We start from the raw sequence: 19,789 nt of genomic DNA on the forward strand, positions 1-19,789 counted from the left end.
TGGGGACTGAGAATGGGTGATAGCAGATGGGAGTCTCGTTACTACCCTTCCACTCCCTGTTCTCAAACTGACTCAAGGAGTTCCTCTTCCCCACCTCCTCCATCAGGGTCAAAGCTGCTGCCCCCACAGCCCGATCCTGTTATCCCTCGTAAACCCACTTTGATCCTCTGGCAAAGTACACAGTAGGTTGTACTGGGCTGAAGGGCGACTGATGTATCTGCAGTCCTCTCTGTTCACTTCATCCCTGCATAATAGAGCCTCAATAAACACTCCATCCCAGCTTTTCCATTCTCTTCCAGCTTTCCCCTGCTGGCAAAACAGACCCCTCAACACCCATCATCAACATCCCCCAGTTCAGCTATCAGCTCTCAGATCCACACAGTGGGTGTCATCAGCTGGCACCACCTCATCCTGCTGCCGTGAGATGCCTTCTGCAGAAAGACATTCACCAACGTCAAACTCAGCTGGTCCCAACCGTAGTAAGGTCAAAAGAAACAAAAAAGGGGGGGGGGGGGGGGGGGGAAGGTCAGAAACTCCCCAAACCCAAGAAAAAAAACAATCTTCCAAACTGTCCTGCGAAGGGCGACGCCTCCCTGGGCGTTATTCGACGGCAGCCACAGGCCAGCGGCCGAAGCCGGGGATTTCGGGCACGGAGCAGCCCGACAGGTGAGGCGGGCGGACCGCGGCCAGGGGCCGCCTCAGCCTCACGGGGCACCCGTGGCCCCGCGCCGCTCCTCGCCTGGCCTCGCCTCCTCAGCGCGGCCGGCCGGGCCCCTCCGTCCGCGGCAGGGAGGCGTTGTTGGACGGTGGAACTGCCCGCCGCCCCAGCGCCGGCTCCCCTTTTCTTTTTCTTTTTTTCTTTTTCCATCCCTTCCCGCTGGCGGCGGCCCCGCGGTGCCTCCCGGCGCGGGCGCGCGGTGCGTTCGTTACCTGGCGCTCGGCGGCGGCTCCTTCCTCACCTGTGCGCGCCTCTGCCAATGGCAGCGCACCTGGCGGCCGCGCCGCCCAATCAGCGCGCGGCTCGTCCCTCTCCCCGCTCCTTTAGTGAAAGAATCCAGCGCTGCTCGGGAAAGTTACCTGTGCGCGCCCGGCCCGGCCGCTCTCCCGTGCCGAGCCCCGCCGGCGCCCCAGCCCCGCCGCTCCCCACATGCCAGGGGGAGGGGGCTCTACCTGTCCTGCCTCGGCGGCTGGCTGTGGAGCCGGGAGAGGGGGGGAAGGAAAGCAGAATTACCAGTAGCTCTGGTTCTGCCGTCCCGGGCGTTCACACGCACACCTTCACCTGCACAGACCTGAAAGTCCAGTTCCGCCAGGCAGACGGAGGCACCGGGAAGAGAGTTCATTGGATCAAACATGTTACAAGAGACGGACAAGTAAGTGATCGCAGGCACGCGCTGCGCCCGCTGCGCGGGGCGGCCCGCCGGGCTGGCCGTGTTCCCCTTCGCCGGTGGCGGACGCGGACCCGCCGGGACGGCGCTTCTCCCTCTTCTCCCTCCTACAGCGACGCCGGACTGGGCGCACAGACACTCCGGAGCGCCCGAGGACGCGGCTCGCGGCCCCGCACCTCGTTCTTCGCCTGGCCGTGGGGCTGCGCGATTATTTGTTTAGCTCCCCTTTTAGTTTAGTTTTTTTATTTATTTGTTTGTGTTGTTTTGGTTTTTTCCCCCGTCACCTCGAGGGTCGCTTTTCGCGACAGAGAGCTCCTCGCCCTGGAAGAGCGGAGCGGCCTCCGCCCGCCGAAGGCCCCGGACGTAAAGTGCTTCTTGGCTTTTGTGTTGGCGCAACAAAGAGCTTTTATCCCCAAAGGGCTGGGCACGGCCATCTTCCTCCCCTCGGCTGCGGCCGGCGGGGCACGGGGCCCGGGCGGCGGGAGGAAGGCCCTGGCTCGGCCCAGGTGCTCCCCGGCCGCTCCATGCGGCGCCTTCTCCCTCGCCGTCCTGACCTTGTTTTCCCGGCGGGACGCCCAGGCGGGCCCGCGGCTGCTCGGAGACCGGCGGGGTTAAAAAGTAACTTTCCCAGTAGCGGGGCTGAAGCAGAAGGATGAAGAGAGGAGAGGGAAGCCTCCCGCTCCTGTCGGCCCCGGGCCCGCCTGAGCCCCTCTCCCGCCCGGGCCTGGCGGTAGCGAGGCCGGGACAGAGCGGCAGGGGTGCAAGGATACTCCCATTGTCTCCCGGTGCCGCCGGCCCTGGTGTTGGGGCCCCCCGGGACGCGCAGGACTGCGGCGGGGCCAGCGGTGGGCTCGGCGTCCCCGGGACGGGGAGCACCGCCAGGAGCCGTCGGTGGGCGCGGAGGCTGCGGCGTGCGCCGCTCCTGCCGTCCCGGCTCCGCCGGCGCCCGATCCCGAGCGGCCCAGGCCGGGGGTGGGGTATTTACCCCCGGTAAACAACTTGCACAGGCGATGCCGCGCTCCCGCCATGGCGGCGGGCGGCTCGGCGTGGCGCCCAGAGCCGCCGTGAGGCAGCCAGGCGGGAAGGCCATTTTCCCTGCTCGGGTGATTAGCGTTTCTGCAGGAGGTGGCTGGCGAGAGTTACGGGGTAAGGAAGATGGAGGGCGGGAGGTGGCTGTTTTGTTTTACTGCTGCCCCGGTGCAGGTAGGAGTGCTCCAAACACGGGTGTGACCTCGGCTACGTTTGGTGTTGCTCAGGTGCCAGCCTTGGTTGGGCTCCCCAGAGCCTTTGTGCCAAAGGAGGTGGAGAGGAGGAGCCTGATGTTGGAGAGAGGCTTGGTGACAACCTGCCTGTCAAGGAGTGAAAGAAGGAGATTACCCCACAAAAGAAAACAGCAGGGTTGGCTCCTCTGATAGGGAAAAGACAGGACGGGAAAGATTAAACAAAAGTATTAGGCCTGGCTTTTTCAAACATCAGCTGACAGTGGGATTGTATAAAGGTAGCTACTGACATGAAATTAAATTTATTTGGGTAGGAGTTGAGAGTGGCGTTTAGGAGTTCATTTGAGCTGGGATGGGGACTAATGCCTTCGGTGGCCAGATTAGAGCAGTAAATGATTAAAGTGCAAGGAAGGGAATAAGAATAGAGCCCTGAGGGGTTCGGATAAGTGAAGGAGCAGCTGAAAGAGCAGTCGTTCAGTTGGGTGGGGAACCAGATTAACTGTGGAAGAGCTGACAAGCAGTGATATAGGGCATCCCAAGGCGATGGGCAGTTCCAGAACTGCACGAAGGTGAAAGGGGCCTGTAAGTTAATTCCTGGCTAAGCCTAGTTGCCAGTAGTTTCAGCAGCCAGAAACTAGGCTGCGGCAGATCAAGGGCAGTTAGTGGGAGTGGGAGGGGAATATGGAAAGGTGGGGGGGGGTCAGAAGAACAACTTCTCACCATAGTCGGCTTTGAATCAGAAAAACAGTGGAGAGGAACGCTAGCTCATGTCAGAAACTAGGGCAAAAGTGGTTTCCCTCTGGGTCTGAGATGATACTGAGATACTGGGCTATCCTTCCTTTCCAACAGGAACAATATGGCGTGTGTGTAAAGCTTCTGAGACTGGAGCATTAATGCTCTTCATCCCCTGCTCTGTGTAGTGCTGCTGCTGTTACCACTGTGAGGAACTTAAGAGCAGTGCAGAGCACACAGCCTCAAGTAACAGCACTTGCTCCATTGCAGGTATGCCTGTGATCTGTTTCTGGTTAAGGCGTTTAGAAAATTCTTAGGTGATAGGTAAGAGTTTGAAAAGGAAGTGAAGAGTAAAGAAATCCCTTGTGTTCTCTATATGCAAGTGTAACATGAGAAGACAAATACATTTGTTTCCAGAACAGATGACCAGATGGAATGAGATAATAGACTGGTGTGAGGAGTTTGCATGGGAAGGTTTTTGGTGGTTTTTCTTTTTTTCTTGGTTTTTTTTTTTTTTTTTGGTTTGGTTTTTTTTTTTTTAGGCTCTAATTTTATCCAATTAGAACCTAATCCAGAGAGTACATTATTCTCCTCCACATGGCCTTTCTTTTACTTAAAACCAGATCTTCCCTGCAGGCAAGACTGGAGAGTGGAGCTCATTATTTCGAAGTCAGTTAATTTGTCAGTCATTGGACGTGTTTTTGTGGGGCTTGTGCTACTAAAGTGCTGGTGTAAAGGACTAAGCAGTGGAGGGGATATAGAAGGTGTGGAAAAATACATTCTGTGGCACTTGCTGGCTTTTATGGGGAGGTGGTAGACCCTGCTGCACTACTACACAGAGCTGCCTGCAATGTCTGTCTTTGGAGGGAGCAGTAGGGACAGGTTCTGTAGTGCTTTAAGGGAGGAAGGTGGACAGGTGAAAATGCTAAAGAACCAGGTGTTTGATTCTAATGCTAACTGAGGAGCTTGGAAGGGGAGATTATCCTTAAGATAGGTGTGCTATCTCCGTGTCTTTCCCTTTAGTCTTTCTACCTAAGTTGGGTCTTGCCTGCTTGCTTCCACAAACTCTGGGTCAGGAGAGATAAGGCATGATTGTACATGCATTTTTCAGAGGTAGTACCGACTTAAGCAGGCTGTGGCCACTTGTTCCTACCTCTGTTCCACCCTCTCAGCTGTGTCAGAAGAGCTGTTTGTGCAGCTAGAGAGCTGGCTCAGAGTTGAGGAGGTTATTTTTGACATCCATTTTTCATCGGTCTGGGTTCATATGCAGCGGGGGTGCAAGCAATGGCAGGTGTTAAGAAAATAACTGTTCAGACCATAATGTCCACAGAAGGAAATGCGTGTCACTCCCGCTCTGAGTGTTTTAGACATCTGTGCTGCTGCTTCTGTTATTATCCAATTTCCCTATCCTTTGAGGGGAACCTGGGGATTGATTGACACTGGGGGACATAGGGTGGGGAGGAAGGAGCATCCCTTTTGCAGGGTGAAAAGATGATTCTAGGGTACACTTCTGAATTTATAGGCTAAAGTTTTTCTTTTGTAGTATACAAAAAATGATCACCACGGAACTCCAGTCGTGGCTCCGGTGCATTAGTGGAGTGAATCAGTGAGCTCACTACTTGTGAGACTTCACTGGGTTTTAGAAATTGACAGTACTTCTGTGAATGAGGAGCAGCAATTGTACAACCATTTGAGATCTGTCTTGTAAATGCCACAGTTTGCCCCTGCTGCTCCTGGGGTTGTGTGAAGTCCTGGGTGGGCTGGGACGGCAGTTGCAGGAAGGGCAGGCTCGTGGCAGGCCCCAGCACGCCGGCCACCGCCGTGGCTCTGCCGGCTGCCTGACTGCCCCCCCGTCAGGCTCCCAACAGCCCAGGCTGTGCAGAGATACTCAGGACACCAGGTAGCTGGAGCATGCTGATACTGCCCACATAAAGGAGGGCTTGGGTCAGCCTGGGTCTGCAGTGGAGCATGTGCTTGTAGGTAAATAACTGAGTGGAGAGCGAGCCCGTAGGTGGGAATGGGTTCAGACCTGTTTCCACGTGTCAGTGGAGGCATGTTCACATCCAGCTTGCTGTTTGGTAGTATCTGTTGCAGAAGTTGATCTTGGGCTCTTCACAGAGTAATTTTGATTTATTGCCTTCATAATATTTAACTTGAGCATCTAGTACTGTAACACACAAAGGGGGTTTGTCATTTACAATGTCATTCTCTGTATTGTTCTTATTTTTTTCTTTGAGGTCCAAACACATTTCCCATCAGCAGATATTGAGTAGCAATTAGGTGACAATTCACTCAATTTTTATTTTTTTCTCCACAGCCCATTGTGTGAATAGGGCATCCAATGAGATTAATTTTCCAAACTCATCTGGGTTACTCATCTGGGAATGAATGGAGAAACAGGAATTAGATGTGTTAATTTCTTCACTTTTCAAATGTCAGACATACTGTCACAGATGTTCCCTAGAAAACCATTTCTGTGCAAGAAAGGTGGAAAATCAGTGTCCAGAACCTCATAGAACTTGCAACCATAAGCTTACCTAAGAGCAGGAAGAGTATCAAATGGTTAGGTCTTGCTGTTTACACTGCTGTCTCTTTGGTGCTGGAGTCTGAGACCAGACTGAAGATCAAAGCCGAAGAGGAGGGAGGGGATTTTCCCAGGTCACTTTAACTTGATTGTAATGATCATATAACCTCTTCCCTGTGGAAAGGTTAGCAGGGACATCATTGTCCTTGTTTTGTCTGGGACATCTGAAGGGGAAATGATATTACACCAGTTGACATTTGTTGTCAAACACTTTCACAAATACTAATCTAGTGCAGTGGCTACCTTCAATATTTTTTTTTTTATTTTATTAGGAAGCAGCCAATTAAGCTTCCCTTTTTTGTACACACACAGAATAGCACTTTCAAATGCTGATCTAGAAATTATTCCTGGGATGAATCTTTATTAGCTTTTTAATCAGTGATTGGGACAGTATTAGCTAGTTAAGAGAAGTAATTATTTCAGACATCTTAGTATACAGGGATACTGTTCTGTTCTTCTACAGTGTTAATGTCATAAAAAAGACAGTGTTACAAAATTACAAAATATTTAACCGAGGAAACCATATTAAGTACATGTGAACTGTGAAGTCAAATATTGCAATGTATCTATAGCTTGAGAGTGTGTCTCAAACATCAAAGATTACATATATACGTTTCTTTTATATAAATATTTATCTATTTATAGCTATATATTTATATAAATAGATTTGTTAGCTTGACTAATTTGGGGAGGGAATGGTTTATTCCATAATAATGTATTTTAGTAGTTCTGTAAAGTATATTTTTGGGTTTGTGTGCTTTTAAAAAATATTTGTGGGAAATCTTGACTCCCAGGTTTGCTTGTTGAATTCATGTTTTCCTTCTGACTCTGTAAAAGATTTAATATCCTGAAAAAACAGCAATCAATGCGATCAGTGCAGTAACTATTCCATTTACATTAACTCTGTGGAAGCAGTGAATGAACAAGGACCATGGGGCCAAGGGTCAGGTTAAATTGCAGGAGGTCTGGGCAGCCTTGTCATGACCTGTTTTTAATTTTAAAGCCTGCTTCTAGCTGCTTCAAGTCAGCTAAAACAACCTTGGGTGCTATGCACATTCAAAGTACGCTTCTTAGGAAAACAGCATGGCCTGCTATGAAGCTGCTAAATAGTTGCTAATTCGGATCCACTCTGTCAGCTCCGGCAGAAATGCTGTGAGCTTCAGGTTTTCCTGATTTTTTGAGATGTCAGTGATTTTTTTACAAATGTGCTGAAACCTGCTCTTTTTTTGCGACTCCGTTTTTCTTGGTTTAAAGAAAAGGCAACAGGCTTAGTACACAAGTAACTAAAGGTTGTCTGGTAGAAATAATACTTAATTACAAGTGAAACAAAAAAAAAAGTCTGAAATCATAGGTATAAAAAGTCTGTCTCAGGGTAAGTAATTGCCTACTTGAACTAGTCCTCAGTAGGCATTTATTGTATGTATTTAATCCTTGTGTCAGATTTCTTTTTCATACTTTCATTTTGACATAGTTAATATTTTTTTGTCAATGTTAATGAATCACCTGTTTGTTTTAATCTCTTTATCACTATTGTGTGCTTAAGTTATTTTGGTTCAGAGTAAAAACAAATAAAACTTATACTAGGCATCTAATTGTTAAACTAGTCTGTTTTGCCATTCACTGTTGCTATTCTTAATATATTATTTTACTTCCTCTCAGAGTGTTTAGTAACAATAATTTCTTTTAATAATTTCACATGTGTAATCTTGTTCAGATTTGTCTTGTGCTCAAAAAGTATAATTGTCCCAAAATTGCAAGAGTCCCAAACTTGCACTCATTAGAAGGCAAAATGTCTCAGTCTCTTTAATGGGAGTTTTTTCCTTGGTATGGACTCCTGGCTGGGCCAGAGGGCATCTTACCTTTTTGTTTCCTGGTGGTCTAAATGCTTTGATTTTTTTCCTTCACTCTCGATTCATTTGTATATTTATATAGTCACTGAATTGGGTTAAGTACATTTTGGAAACCTGTTGTGCTTCTGGGAATGGTGTGATTGTTACCATTCACACCATTCCCAGACAAAAATGCTGGGACACATGGGCCATAATTTTCCTGTTCGTTAAATGTTTCTGCTCCTTTGTAGTTTTAACGGAACCCTATTATCTAATTGAAACAACAGTGTTGCAGACTATTTAATTATAGCTTTGTCAATAAATCCTGATGGGTCTCAAGTTTTTTTAAACTAAATAAATCAAAACTTGCAATGAACCACACAAATTGTTGGGGTTTTTTGGTGGTATTTTGTTTGTTTTGTTTTTAACTTGATGTCTAGGCAAAGTAGTATTCTGAAGGTAACAAATTTGGGCCAAAACTAACATTAGAATCTTTCAAACAATTGGTTTCAAGCACTAGGACTAAGTTCGATGTATACCTCTCTGTAATGAGCACAGGCAGAAATTTATGATCTGGAATCTGAACTTTAACTTACGCAGCTTCTGTGGGATCTGTCCTGCGTTTTAAATGGTCGTAGTTCTTCACTTTGTGCCTGTGAATTCTTATGTATGTGCATTAGTTTTAAGACAAATTGCATGAACATCTGTTCTAGATCTGTTTTATAGTTGTCTTATAGCTGAACTGAGATTTGTGTAAGTGTAAAATAAACTTACAGAGTCTTTTAGGGCTACTGAAATGTTTGTAAATGATCATAATCTGCCCTCCTTAGCTGTGTCAAAACTGAAGTAGGAACTTCTGCTCTCTTTTCCGGTTCTTGGATGCATCTGGAGCATGCTCCTGTACCTTTTGTCACACCAAATGAAACATGGGTGTTGTCTACAAGTTCAACATTTCTTTGACTTTGCACTGGAGGCAGGATGCAACATGGTGTGTGGTGCATGTCTGTGTGCAACAGAAGTGGTCCCTTTGGGTAGCATCTTGTTTTGGAATTTGTGTGTCTCCCAGTATTTCTAGATTGGGGACAGTTGCCCTGTTCACCTTCTTATCATGCAACTAACAAGGAGCTTGTGATAAATATCCTATGGCCTTGATGTGCTGGGCTGGGAACGAAGGTGATGTGAGTCTGTCTTGCCTTTTCCAGTTATTTGACTAGTGCTGAAATTTCTGGATGCTTTATAACAGCTGTATGGGCCAAAGCCTTGTATCCCTTCTCTTGAAGGGACATTTTGCAGAGGATGTGTGCAGAAGTGCCTGGTGCTCTTATCTCACCTGTGTAAGAATGGGCAGGCTCAGGCCTGGGCTGAAACCTGGGAATTGGAACTTCTCCCAATCTCCTGCCTCACATATATCACTTGTGTGTTCCCATCTGGCACCTCTGCAGGGAGGGGAAGGGGAAGGTCCTCATGCATTGTCATGGGGTGAAGAAGTCTGCAGGTATATTCATGGAGCAGCTTGGTTGTAACCTTTTTTCTTTTTTTTTTTTTTTTTTTTTTTTTTTAAGAACAAATGCAATGTCAAAAAACCTTGTAGTTAAAAAACGGAAGTGCCTGGGCTGGATGCCCGCCTTGGCAGCCTAAACAATCTGCTTTGGATTTCAGGATTGAATTTCCTGGGCAAGGCAAAAGATGTGGGGCAGGTAGGAAGAAGCTTTCTTTCCCACTAGTGCCATCCTGATCCCACTGGATCAGGATGGAATGCTGAGCATATGATGGAGCGGGATGCAGATGTACTTGATGCAGCATGGCTGCATCAGTCTGCTTTATGTTCAATGGCAGATATAGCTGAGAAGTTGAGGGCTGCTTGAACTTTGCAAATTCAAGAGAAAGCTTTTGAGCATCAAAACTGGTTTTGAGAGACTGGCAGGCAGGACACCTAGTTCCTGAATAAAATGGAAGTTCTGATCCCCAAGCCTTTTATCACTGTTCGTGAGTGTGTTAATGGGCAATTCTGATTCATTGTAAACTCATTCGCAAATTGCATCGAGTTGGGTGAGAATTTGCCTGTAGAAGGATTTTATAGCCCCGAGGGCTGGCTGTTGTATGCTCATTATCTTTAATCCGAGGAAGAGCTTGAAAGGCTGGCCCTTTCAATTTAGCTGATTTATTGATGTTAAGTACAATGTACCTCTCCAGGTTACGTTGTTGTACTGCAGTAATTGAAATGAAACAAAGTTTTGGACATCTTTATGTTTATACACTACACTTGGTTTTATAAAATTCCATAATCTTAATTTTAAAAAAGTTAAAAAAAAAAGTCACCATAACTGCTGTTAATCTGGAAAATTTTATGTATGTCTTATGAGAATACACAAATCACGTCAGACGGTATGAACAGGAAAATCTCTACTAAGCAGTGGGGAGAAAAAAAGATTTTACAGAATAAAGGCTATCTGAAGTTTAGTCTTGACATAAATGCTCAAGTGTCAGAACAATCTAGCTCCTAGATAGACCATTCCCCAGAAAATACCTTTCATTCTGTCACACTTATTACTGTTTGACATAAAACAGTGGAAACATTTTACATTCATGCGGAGCTCAAGTGATATCTTGAAAGGAAACATTTACTTTTTTAGACACAAAGTATCCTGAATTCTTCAGCTTTTCCCCATGATAAAATGATGGTGTGCTTGTACAAGTGCATCCCTCACAGCTGTGTTCTGGTTAGCACACATCCTGACTTCCAGATAGAGGGGTGGTGGGCTGGCCCGGGTGAGGAATGGGCACAGCAGGGGTTACTCTTGTTCTCTGGTCTTTAGCAGGTTTTTAGATGTGACTGGGGCTACAGCGGGTATTTGCTGGCGTTGGTGGTCAGGTTGAGTAGAAGTCTTGCAATCTTGGCCTATCTTTCTTCCTTAAGTGTGTGGTTCTTGGTGGATTTAGTCACTGATGGATTTGCAGCTTTTGATAAGATCCGTAGATCTATGGATCTGCTAATTGCAGGCTCCAAATAGGGCTTTTCTTTCAGCTGGGATGGTCAGAGCAGCTCTACAGTGGGATTGCTGTTACTCGTAGTTGTTACCCTTTGTGTTCCACATGGCCCAGGTGCCACCAGAGTCGCTCTCCTCCCAAGCAGCTGTCAACAGTTGCACAGCTGGAACAGCTGGGGTTGCCCTGGCATGGAAGGATGACTGGCAAGACCAGGGGAACTTATCTGTGTAGAGCCTCACTTAAGATGTTGTGTTTTCTTGGCATATATTAAAATATAATATATTTATCTCCTCTGGTTATGGAGGACTTTTCTACCCCTCTGTCACATTTAGCTGAAATCTTCCAGGAGGTTCAGCAGTTGTGCAAAAATGAAAGGGAATGTGTGTGCATACACAAGTCTCATTTCTTCAGAGAAACTCTCCCTCTCATCCAAACGACCTTATTTAATAGAGAAGTTTTCTTTAAGTGAGCCCAATTGTTTTGGCTGACTGCTTTGGCTATAGTCTTTGAAATGATTGACTATGTTAAATCATGATAATTAGCTCTGACCATTAACCTCCCACAGAGCTGATTACAGGGATAGGGGTGATGAGGAAGTTTTTTATTTTTCTTAGTGCTATTGTTTCAGTCTGTTTGCAGAGTAAACACAATGAGTGTGTCAGTTGATTACGCTTCAGACCATCTCTCAAGGCAGAGGAGACAGATAATTTGTTTTCAAATGTGAAAACCTGAGTTTTAGAAAAAACATCCTCTGGAGAGATGTTGGGAAGGCTCTAGGTCTATGCACCTGTGCCTTTCCAACCATCTCAACTGTCTACTTACTGAGTTGCTGTTTCTAGAGCATTTGCTTTGGCTTTTCCCCAACACAATCATATATGCATGTCTGAGAGACTGCACTCTGGTCATTGCTTTAAGATCATCTTGACTAAGTTAGAGCAGCAGAGACTGACTCCTCCCCTCCAGCATTTTCACAGACAAGCACAGCCCAAGTCTTAGAAGATGTGTTTTTAAAGGGATCTTACTGTTTGACTGTAGTGCTCATGAATCAGTTATGACTGTCACACGGCTGTGAGTGGTCTGAGCAACAAAAGGCACTTATTGGTTGTAAGGGAAGATTGCTACAGGAAGGAGGATGAGCGGGAATTTGTGCGTTGCAGTGGGCAGCTGCCCATACGATGAAACAGCCCGGATTTAGCTGAAGGGGAGCGTTGTTGAGGAAAGGAGAATCTTTGCTTGGAATGATTGCCTCTGAGCCAGGGAGAATTGACTGCTCCAGAGTGGAAAAAGGCACTCAGCTACCTCTGGCACAAACAACAGGGCTGTTGCAAATCTGATTTGAGCTGCTAACAATAAGGTACTGAAAAGGCAAGTGGATCTAGCAGTTCTCTCTGTATTCCTTAGGCTCCTAATTTGTGCTCACTTTCACTTGCTGGAGCAAACCTGTAACAACACAAATGTATATGTGGAAACAAGAGGAACAAAAATCTTCAGCAAAAGGCCAGGCAGAAAGGTCCTCAAAAATTTTTTTTTTTTTTCAAAAAATCCAGTTATTTTATATGAAAGAAAAATAGAACCAGTACTGTAGTTGGCTGTATTTTCTGATATGAAGCTATGAAATGCCCTCTTTCCCCACAGAGCTCATAAAATTGTGCTGTGCACCAGATGGATTATTTTGTTTTCCATTAAATAGAGAAACTGGTAAACAGTGCTCTGTACCATAGAGATTATAATCTCCACCATTCCCCTCCTCTTCCTTAAACACTGGAGCACGCACTTTGCAGGTTGGACTTGCACCACAGTGGAGTTCTGGCGAAGCCCCAGCCTTTGGTCCCTGCAGCTTGGGGGCCAGGCAAGGCATGCTCCTGGCATCCGAGAGCATTTACTGCATGGGTTCAGTTGTGCTTTTATCAAATCCTATTTCTGAAAACAAATAAAAGTCTTGTTTGCACAGTTTAAATGCCACTCTCTGTGCAACAGCAGCAGTTCGTTGGATTAGATCTGTGGAGCTGGCACCGGTGCAGATAGGGCAGAGCAGAAAGAGGAGACTGACTACTGAACTGGCTTTTATGTAGAAGATAGCAAAAAGTGTTTTATGAGGGTCACCAGGAATAACTACTAGTTTTACCAGTTAAGTTGGTATATTTAATTATTCTGCCATCTCTGCAGCTTTCAAGTTTAGGTGTAATGTGTTAAAAGTTTCATTGTGATCCTTGTAACCTGAGCCACAATTCTTGACAGTGCTCTTGTAACACCTATGAAGCAGCACACCCCTCACACCAGTATTTCCCTTGCCTAATCTGTTTGCCTACTATCTTATATAATAGTACTGCAACTTTTTTTTTTATGTAGTTCTTTTATCAGTAAGTTTATTGAACGGTTTGCAAAAGCAGGTGCTATTATCATTTATGTTTCCATTATACTGGAAATTTCAGCCATAGCTGTGGTGCAGCAGCTTCTCACACAGTATACACGGGCAGTGGTCAGTCTGTGCCACTTTCAGGGTGGAGGAAACTGCTTTGCTGCAAATCCCATTCACTAATGCTCTTGTGTGTGTTACCATGGGTCTATAACTAGATGCGGTGAGTGATAAAGTGTGAATTGAGACCAAATATGTTGACTTCTGTTCCATCCACTGGACTTACTGCTTATGTCCTGCTACAGAAAACTGCTCTGAAATTACTGACAAGTTGCATTCTAAAAGCAGAGAATAGCTCAATTTTAAGGTGTACCCACTTAATAAATACTGAACTATACTCTGTTTAGGTGAAGCCTAGATTAGTATTAGATGCTTTTTCTTGTTTTTAATTCATGTTTTATGTCAGTTAAATGTTGGATTTTTTTTTCCCCCTAATCAAGTGTATATGTAGCAAAAATATTGGGGCTAAATGTTTTCATATTGTTGCTTCATTTTTTTTTTCCCAATAATTTTAAAATATTTTGGTAGCTCTATCTGTATAATAGTAAAAATACATTTGAATTACTATCACAAGATCTGCACGCATTTCAATCTTTAAGTACTGAAGATACCTAATACTGATAAATATTTATGTCACCAAGTGTAATACAGAGATGCTTGCTTGATGTAATCATATAACTTTAATTGAGCTATTTGATGTTCTTTACCGTGCCTTGTGAATAAAGTAATCCCTTCTGGATCACAATTTTATTCTTCCTGTCTATGCAGTAACAAGCGACTTGTGGCCTTAGTGCCAAATGACACTTCATTCAACACCAGACGAGCCTACACCAGTGAAGATGAAGCCTGGAAGTCGTATTTGGAGAATCCCCTAACAGCAGCTACCAAGGCTATGATGAGCATAAATGGTGATGAGGACAGTGCTGCTGCTCTTGGCCTATTGTATGACTATTATAAAGTAGGTAACTCTGTCATTATCCCTCCCTGCTGCACTAGCAGGGACCACTCTGAGTCATCAAAAGAGCTAGTTTTCAAAGACAGAAGTCACTGCATCTTGTTTTCTCTCTAATATTTCCATCAAGCACCCATTCCATTATAGCAAGCCTGTCTGAAACAGTTTTGATGTGTATTTAGTTCTGGAGGGAGAAAAACAATATCAGAATTCTCATATTAAGTTTTCTATCATGTTTTCTTTTTGAGTGTAGTGTTCTTCCTCTTCCTTTGCAAGAACATTGGGTGATACTTGAAATATTCTTTAAAAAGTATAAAAGGGGAGGCCTTGTCCATCTGTAGGTTTGTCTGCTTTTCTGTTTCATTCCACACATGTTTTAGTTTGCTCTTTAACTGGAGTATCTCTCATCTGACAGTTTCCCATGTTATTTTTGTTTGTATAATGATAGCAGTAGGCTGTATACAAACATACAGTGAGGTCTAGCCCTTGCACTGGAAGTTTGCAGGACAGAAATGGAGCTGGACACAGAGCCAGAGATCTAAGTCAATTTACAGGCAAAGCACTGACACAGTTTCAGTTTGTCATGTTCTAAACCCAGGGCTTTACATAACATTTTGATAACATCTTTTATTTATATATATATATATATTTTTTTTTTTTTATAGTGTTTAGGTAAAGCTGTGTTTGAGATTTTTGCTGAAATCAGAAGAGAGTCCTACAGGATGCATCTCTGTGTAATGTTACTCTGAAACCCATGCTGACCTGTTGGTACTCTGCAAACAGAATGAGTGTTGCTTCCCAAGCACTAGAGTATGAAATAGTTACAGTGAAATGAGCAATCTCCATACCCCTGAAGTCAGCTATGGCTGCCTTGGACAGATGATCTTCTGTGAAAGCCAGCACAGCAATGCCAAGTCCCCTTGTAATTAATGAAGAAGTAACAGGAATGGAAATTAAAAGCCTTTGCTTTTAGTATTTATTAGTACAAATGCTTTTAAAGAATGGACTGCTTTTAATCTCTGACATTGAGTGTTCAGGAGAAGGGGTTGTAGGCAAGATCCCATATACCAACCTTATGGTTAAATATTATTTTAATTGCTTTGCTGATTATATTTCAAGAGATGTTCCTTGCTTCTGTGTGTTGTTGTCAGTAGAGAAGACTTCCCAGTGAGAAAAAGAAAAAAGGTCCTTTTCTCTGCTTGACATAGTTACCACAGTGCCAGAGTCTGTGAAATTAAGATGGATTCATAAAATTCAGGATGTGTATGAGCATCTGGATTATTGGCTTCTGTCTTAGTAGTATCTTTCTATACAGCAGTTCATTAATCTGATGGATTTTTATAATAAAACCAGAAAATAACTATCTCAAAACCATGTTCTAAAAGACGTGTCTGTTCCTTGTTCCAGGCAGTTGCAAAAGACTTGGGGTTCAGATGGAATAAGGTGGGATTAACATTTCAAAGCCATTTCCAGCATTCAGTCGTAACTATTTTTGTCTTAAATAGGGAAGAAATGATAACTGCTGTTGATACTCCCAAACAGGAACTTAAAACTTAACCACTGTGCTGTAATGTTGGAAGTATGGAAGATTTCCAGCACACCAGACTCTTGAATTGTCCTTATTTATTATCTGACTCATTTGTTCTGACATGCTGGATAATATTTTTGAAGGACTTTTTCCAGTTAATAGGAATTATTTGAATTTAACTGTTTAGTTTTTTTAACTTTTCTCTTTTCTTGTAGTGATATTTACCTAAACACAGACCCTCATTCAGAGATAAATATATAATCTTAAAAGGGGAATCAACATATGTAAACTGTGGCTTTTATCCCAGCTCAAAACTATATGAAGGAGGTTTTTTAACCAGCAGGATGCTTAATAGGGAAAGGGGATGTCCCTAAATGAAAGAGAGGCTCTGGCTAGAACTCTCTGACTCTGCTGCTGTCTTGCAGATAGTTGATGTTATCATTGGCTACTGTAGTGCACTGTAATACTGTTTTTTCTCTAAAGTCAGATAATTTTCTGGTATTTCTTTAAAATATTTAAAGGCAAAAAGCATGGCTTTAGCTCATTCTTAGGTCTATTCTTGCTCTTTAATCCTGAGTTAATTGCTGTGATGGAGTGGATTTGTCTTCTTGTGCAAAAGATAGAAGTTCTAGCTCCCAAATTGCTGGTTCAGCAGGGAAAGAAGAATATGGTCATGGCAGCACCTTTGCCCTTGGTGATTTCATATCTGTGCTGGTGTCAGGAAACCGGTATGTGGGAATACAAATCTTTTAAGTCACTTGGTGTCAATTCTGAGTCTGTCAAGGGGCCAGACTTGACTGGGTTTTTACTTCTCGTAGCTGTTGATGTAATCAGCAAAGCAGAAGTCAGTGTTTCTGATGATATACCAGCATGTCCTGACCTGTCCCCATACTAGGAGAGAAAGATCCACAAACTTTCCCTAGGTAGGAGTCCTACACTCTCCAGGCTGCTCTCTAACAGGAGGGCTTACCTGGTGCTTATGGTTTAATTGAAAAGCCTTTTTTGTCTGAGCTAAAATGGTCTCAGTGCAGAGCTCACCAAAGCATCGTATCTTCCTTCTCATCTTGTTTTTTTAAGTGAAAAGTGTGCGTGTGTTTTTGGAATAATATGAGCTTTGATTTTGAGATAGCTTGGCCTAGCTTGATATTCAAAAGATAGAACATAAATAAGAGGGCTTTGCTCCTGACTGGTGTGCCCAAGAACTAGAAAAGAAAACAATTCCTACATTTTTTCTCTTTGGAACTTTTCTTTCTGTTCACAATCAGTCTCCCAAAGAAAAATAACTCCTGGCATCTGCGACCTAGACAACACTGATAGAGTTACATTTTTCTAGTTGTTGCAGTAGAGCAGTCTGAAGCTGCAAATGCCTGACAGTTGCATTTACCTGACCCCATGCCTGGTGTTGTTCTCAGGTTCCCAGAGATAAAAGGCTGTTGTCTGTTAACAAAGTGAGTGATAATCAAGAAGACCAAGATAAAAGGTACGGTATTATTCAAAATCATACACCCAGCTACTGAAAGTGTTGATCAGTTGTGAACTGAAGGAACTGTGATAGCCTGAGGGGTTTATGGTTTTCTTTCAAAAGTTGAAAGAATGAAAGCTGTTTTGGGACGCACATTTTACTCCTTTTTACTTTTAATTGATTAGAAAAAATGGATAGTATTCTCAAACATGCAGTTTGCAAAGTACCAGAGTTTCGCTATCTGTTTGTATTTGGTGGTATTGTTTTGCTGCTGCTGCTTAGTAAAATCAGATTATATTGACAGTTGGCTATTGGCTGTTTTTCTTTGTTTTCTTGTTGTAGGGCAAAAAGTGAGTAGTTTGACCTCAGTAACCTCATTTATAGTGTCTTATTTAACATAACTTAGGGTCTGCCCAGCAAATAAAGTATCTCTCTTAAAATTATTTGCTTAGAATGTTTTTCTCGCTCCTCTCAGATTTCAGCTTTTCTCTGTAGGCTAAAAGTGACTTGAGTCAAAAGAAGCTGCCTCCTACTATTAAGACTTGCAAACAATAAAGAGTGCATATTTTTGTAGAAAGAATGAAGTTTTTACATACTGGAAGGTATCTCCGTATAAAATTATGATGCAGATGAGCCACACAAGGTTTATTTCAATGTAGCTAATTTGTGACAGCCTTAGATGGTCTCCACTAGCTGCTCACAAGGTGAGTGTTTCAATAGGTAGTAGTATAAATTTACTGTTTCAAAATAGGCTATGAAATTTTTTTTGAGGGATAGTTTTTCTTCTACAAACACCAGAGAAATTCCTAAATTGAGTGTGATTGACAAAACTGGCCTTCAGTGGAAAGCCAGGAGAGAGGAACTGTAGTGTCAGAGCATTTTTCCTGGTTGAAAACAAAGCAATGTTATATCTACTAAAAGTTTTATGAGTTAACAATTTTATGTCAGTGCACTACTATCAGCAATCAGATTGCTTTCAACAGCAACTGTGGGTAAATGTGGGAATGCTGCTGAGGTTACCTTGCAGCCACTATAGTTACTGATCTACTCTGCTACAATGGGATTCCTGGGTTTGCTCTTTTAAAAGAGCATTGGTACCAGAGTTAAGCAAACAGTAGTGGCCTGTCAGCAGCCTGAAAGAACATGCCATCAGCGTATGATTTTTGCTGTTGATATTCTGCCTATTTCATGTGCAAAATATCTACTGTGAGTAATCCATACCTTACCTTACACTTTATTCTTATTTTGTGTCTAAAGGCTGTTGCACTGCTGGATTGATTTTTGCATCCAAATTATAAGCTAAGGCAAGAGCAACCCTGGATACCCAGAATTTATTGCAACAAGTCAAATCAAATGTGTTCTCTTTCCCCATTTGTTAAAGAGCACTGGAGCTCTCTGCTTGCCTCACAACTTCTTTTGCCTAGTATTTGTTAATGTATTACTTTTTATGGCAGTGGCTTATCAGAACTGAAAAATCTCCTTCCCTGACATCTAAGACCGTTAAACTATTTAAGGAAGAGATTTCCTCTCTCAGGACAGTTCATAACATTTTTTGGTTTTGTCTCACAGAAATTGTCTTAATACCACGGAAGCTCAGAATAACTTGAGTGGGGGAGAGAACCGTGTGCAAGTCCTGAAGACAGTGCCAGTTAATCTCTCCTTGAACCAAGATCCTTTGGAGTCGTCCAAAAGGGAATACAACACAAATGTGTCTGGAAGCTCAACGCCCATCACAGGGACCGCAGTGACTGTGGTTAAAGCAGAAGAATTCACCCCTGTTTTTATGACCCCACAAACCCACTATGCAAGAGGAGAAAACGAGGAACACCGAGGGGTTATCTTTGAACCATATGAAGTGTCCAACATTGCTCCCCACACAAATTATCTCAAAGATGACCAGCGCAGTACTCCTGACAGTACCTACAGTGACACCTTCAAAGATGGAGGAACAGAAGTAAGTTTTTCACCTCAAATTAGCATCTAAGAACTCAATAAAAAGCTGTAAACAAGATTAGGGTATTTGAGCTTGTAAACAAGATAAGGAGATTTGAACTGTCCACGAGAGCCATTAGAAGAACAGTGATGCTTGTTCAACAAATTAATTTCTACTCCTTGCTGTATTCCTGTCAGGCTGTGCTCTGATTATAGGGGAGCATCATGAGGCATTTCAGAAGACAATTTTAAAGATGTTTATTGAAAATTCTGAGAATAATAAATATTGATTTTTGTCTTTGGAGATATTGTGTCAAGTAGAAGATAGTTGTCATTCTGAAAGAAGGTTTATTTACCATTAACAAGATCTGCCTTCAGACCTCTTTGTAACAGTAAGAAATAGGGACCACTTTGTAACAGGGAAATTCTAGATGTTCTTTTGGAAGCGCAAATGAGTAGCAACAGCCTCTGCTGTGGATAAACCCCAGTAATTTATTCAGAAGCTGTTTGTTGCACTAAGCTCTATTCTGCAACACAGGCAAGTGAGAAAAAGTGGCAGAATTAGACTAATAGAGTGGATAGAGAATTCAAGAGGCAAAGAACAACAGCATGTATATGTACAGGAATGAGGAGAAGAAAGATAAGGAGAGCTCTGTCTAACTATTTTACAGTTTTACTGAGTCAAAGAAATTTTACAGTCAGCTTTAGTATGGTGAGTACCCTCTGGCTGCTTTTGCCTGCTGCAGAATAATGCAAACAAG

The 19,789-nt window shown here is 43.5% G+C and overlaps 1 protein-coding gene across 7 annotated transcripts in view; it reads left to right on the forward strand.

The window, feature by feature from the left end:
* Positions 1 to 1,059: 1,059 nt before the first annotated feature.
* Positions 1,060 to 19,789, forward strand: part of GRHL2 (grainyhead like transcription factor 2) — a 68,326-nt gene continuing 49,596 nt past the window's right edge. For 2 of the 7 annotated variants that reach the window (XM_032130448.1, XM_032130458.1), the window contains exons 1-4: positions 6,622 to 8,738; positions 13,923 to 14,112; positions 17,047 to 17,114; positions 18,666 to 19,050. In XM_032130448.1, the coding sequence (XP_031986339.1) occupies positions 8,677 to 8,738; positions 13,923 to 14,112; positions 17,047 to 17,114; positions 18,666 to 19,050 (705 nt within the window). In that variant the 5' untranslated portion in view covers positions 6,622 to 8,676. Of the gene's footprint in view, positions 1,371 to 3,300; positions 3,608 to 6,611; positions 8,739 to 13,922; positions 14,113 to 17,046; positions 17,115 to 18,665; positions 19,051 to 19,789 lie in introns of those variants that run through there. The other 5 variants (XM_032130483.1, XM_032130492.1, XM_032130467.1 and 2 more) reach the window with 5 other exon arrangements.

The sequence above is a fragment of the Corvus moneduloides genome, chromosome 1 (genome assembly GCF_009650955.1).
Source record: "Corvus moneduloides isolate bCorMon1 chromosome 1, bCorMon1.pri, whole genome shotgun sequence".
Classification (NCBI taxonomy): domain Eukaryota; kingdom Metazoa; phylum Chordata; class Aves; order Passeriformes; family Corvidae; genus Corvus; species Corvus moneduloides.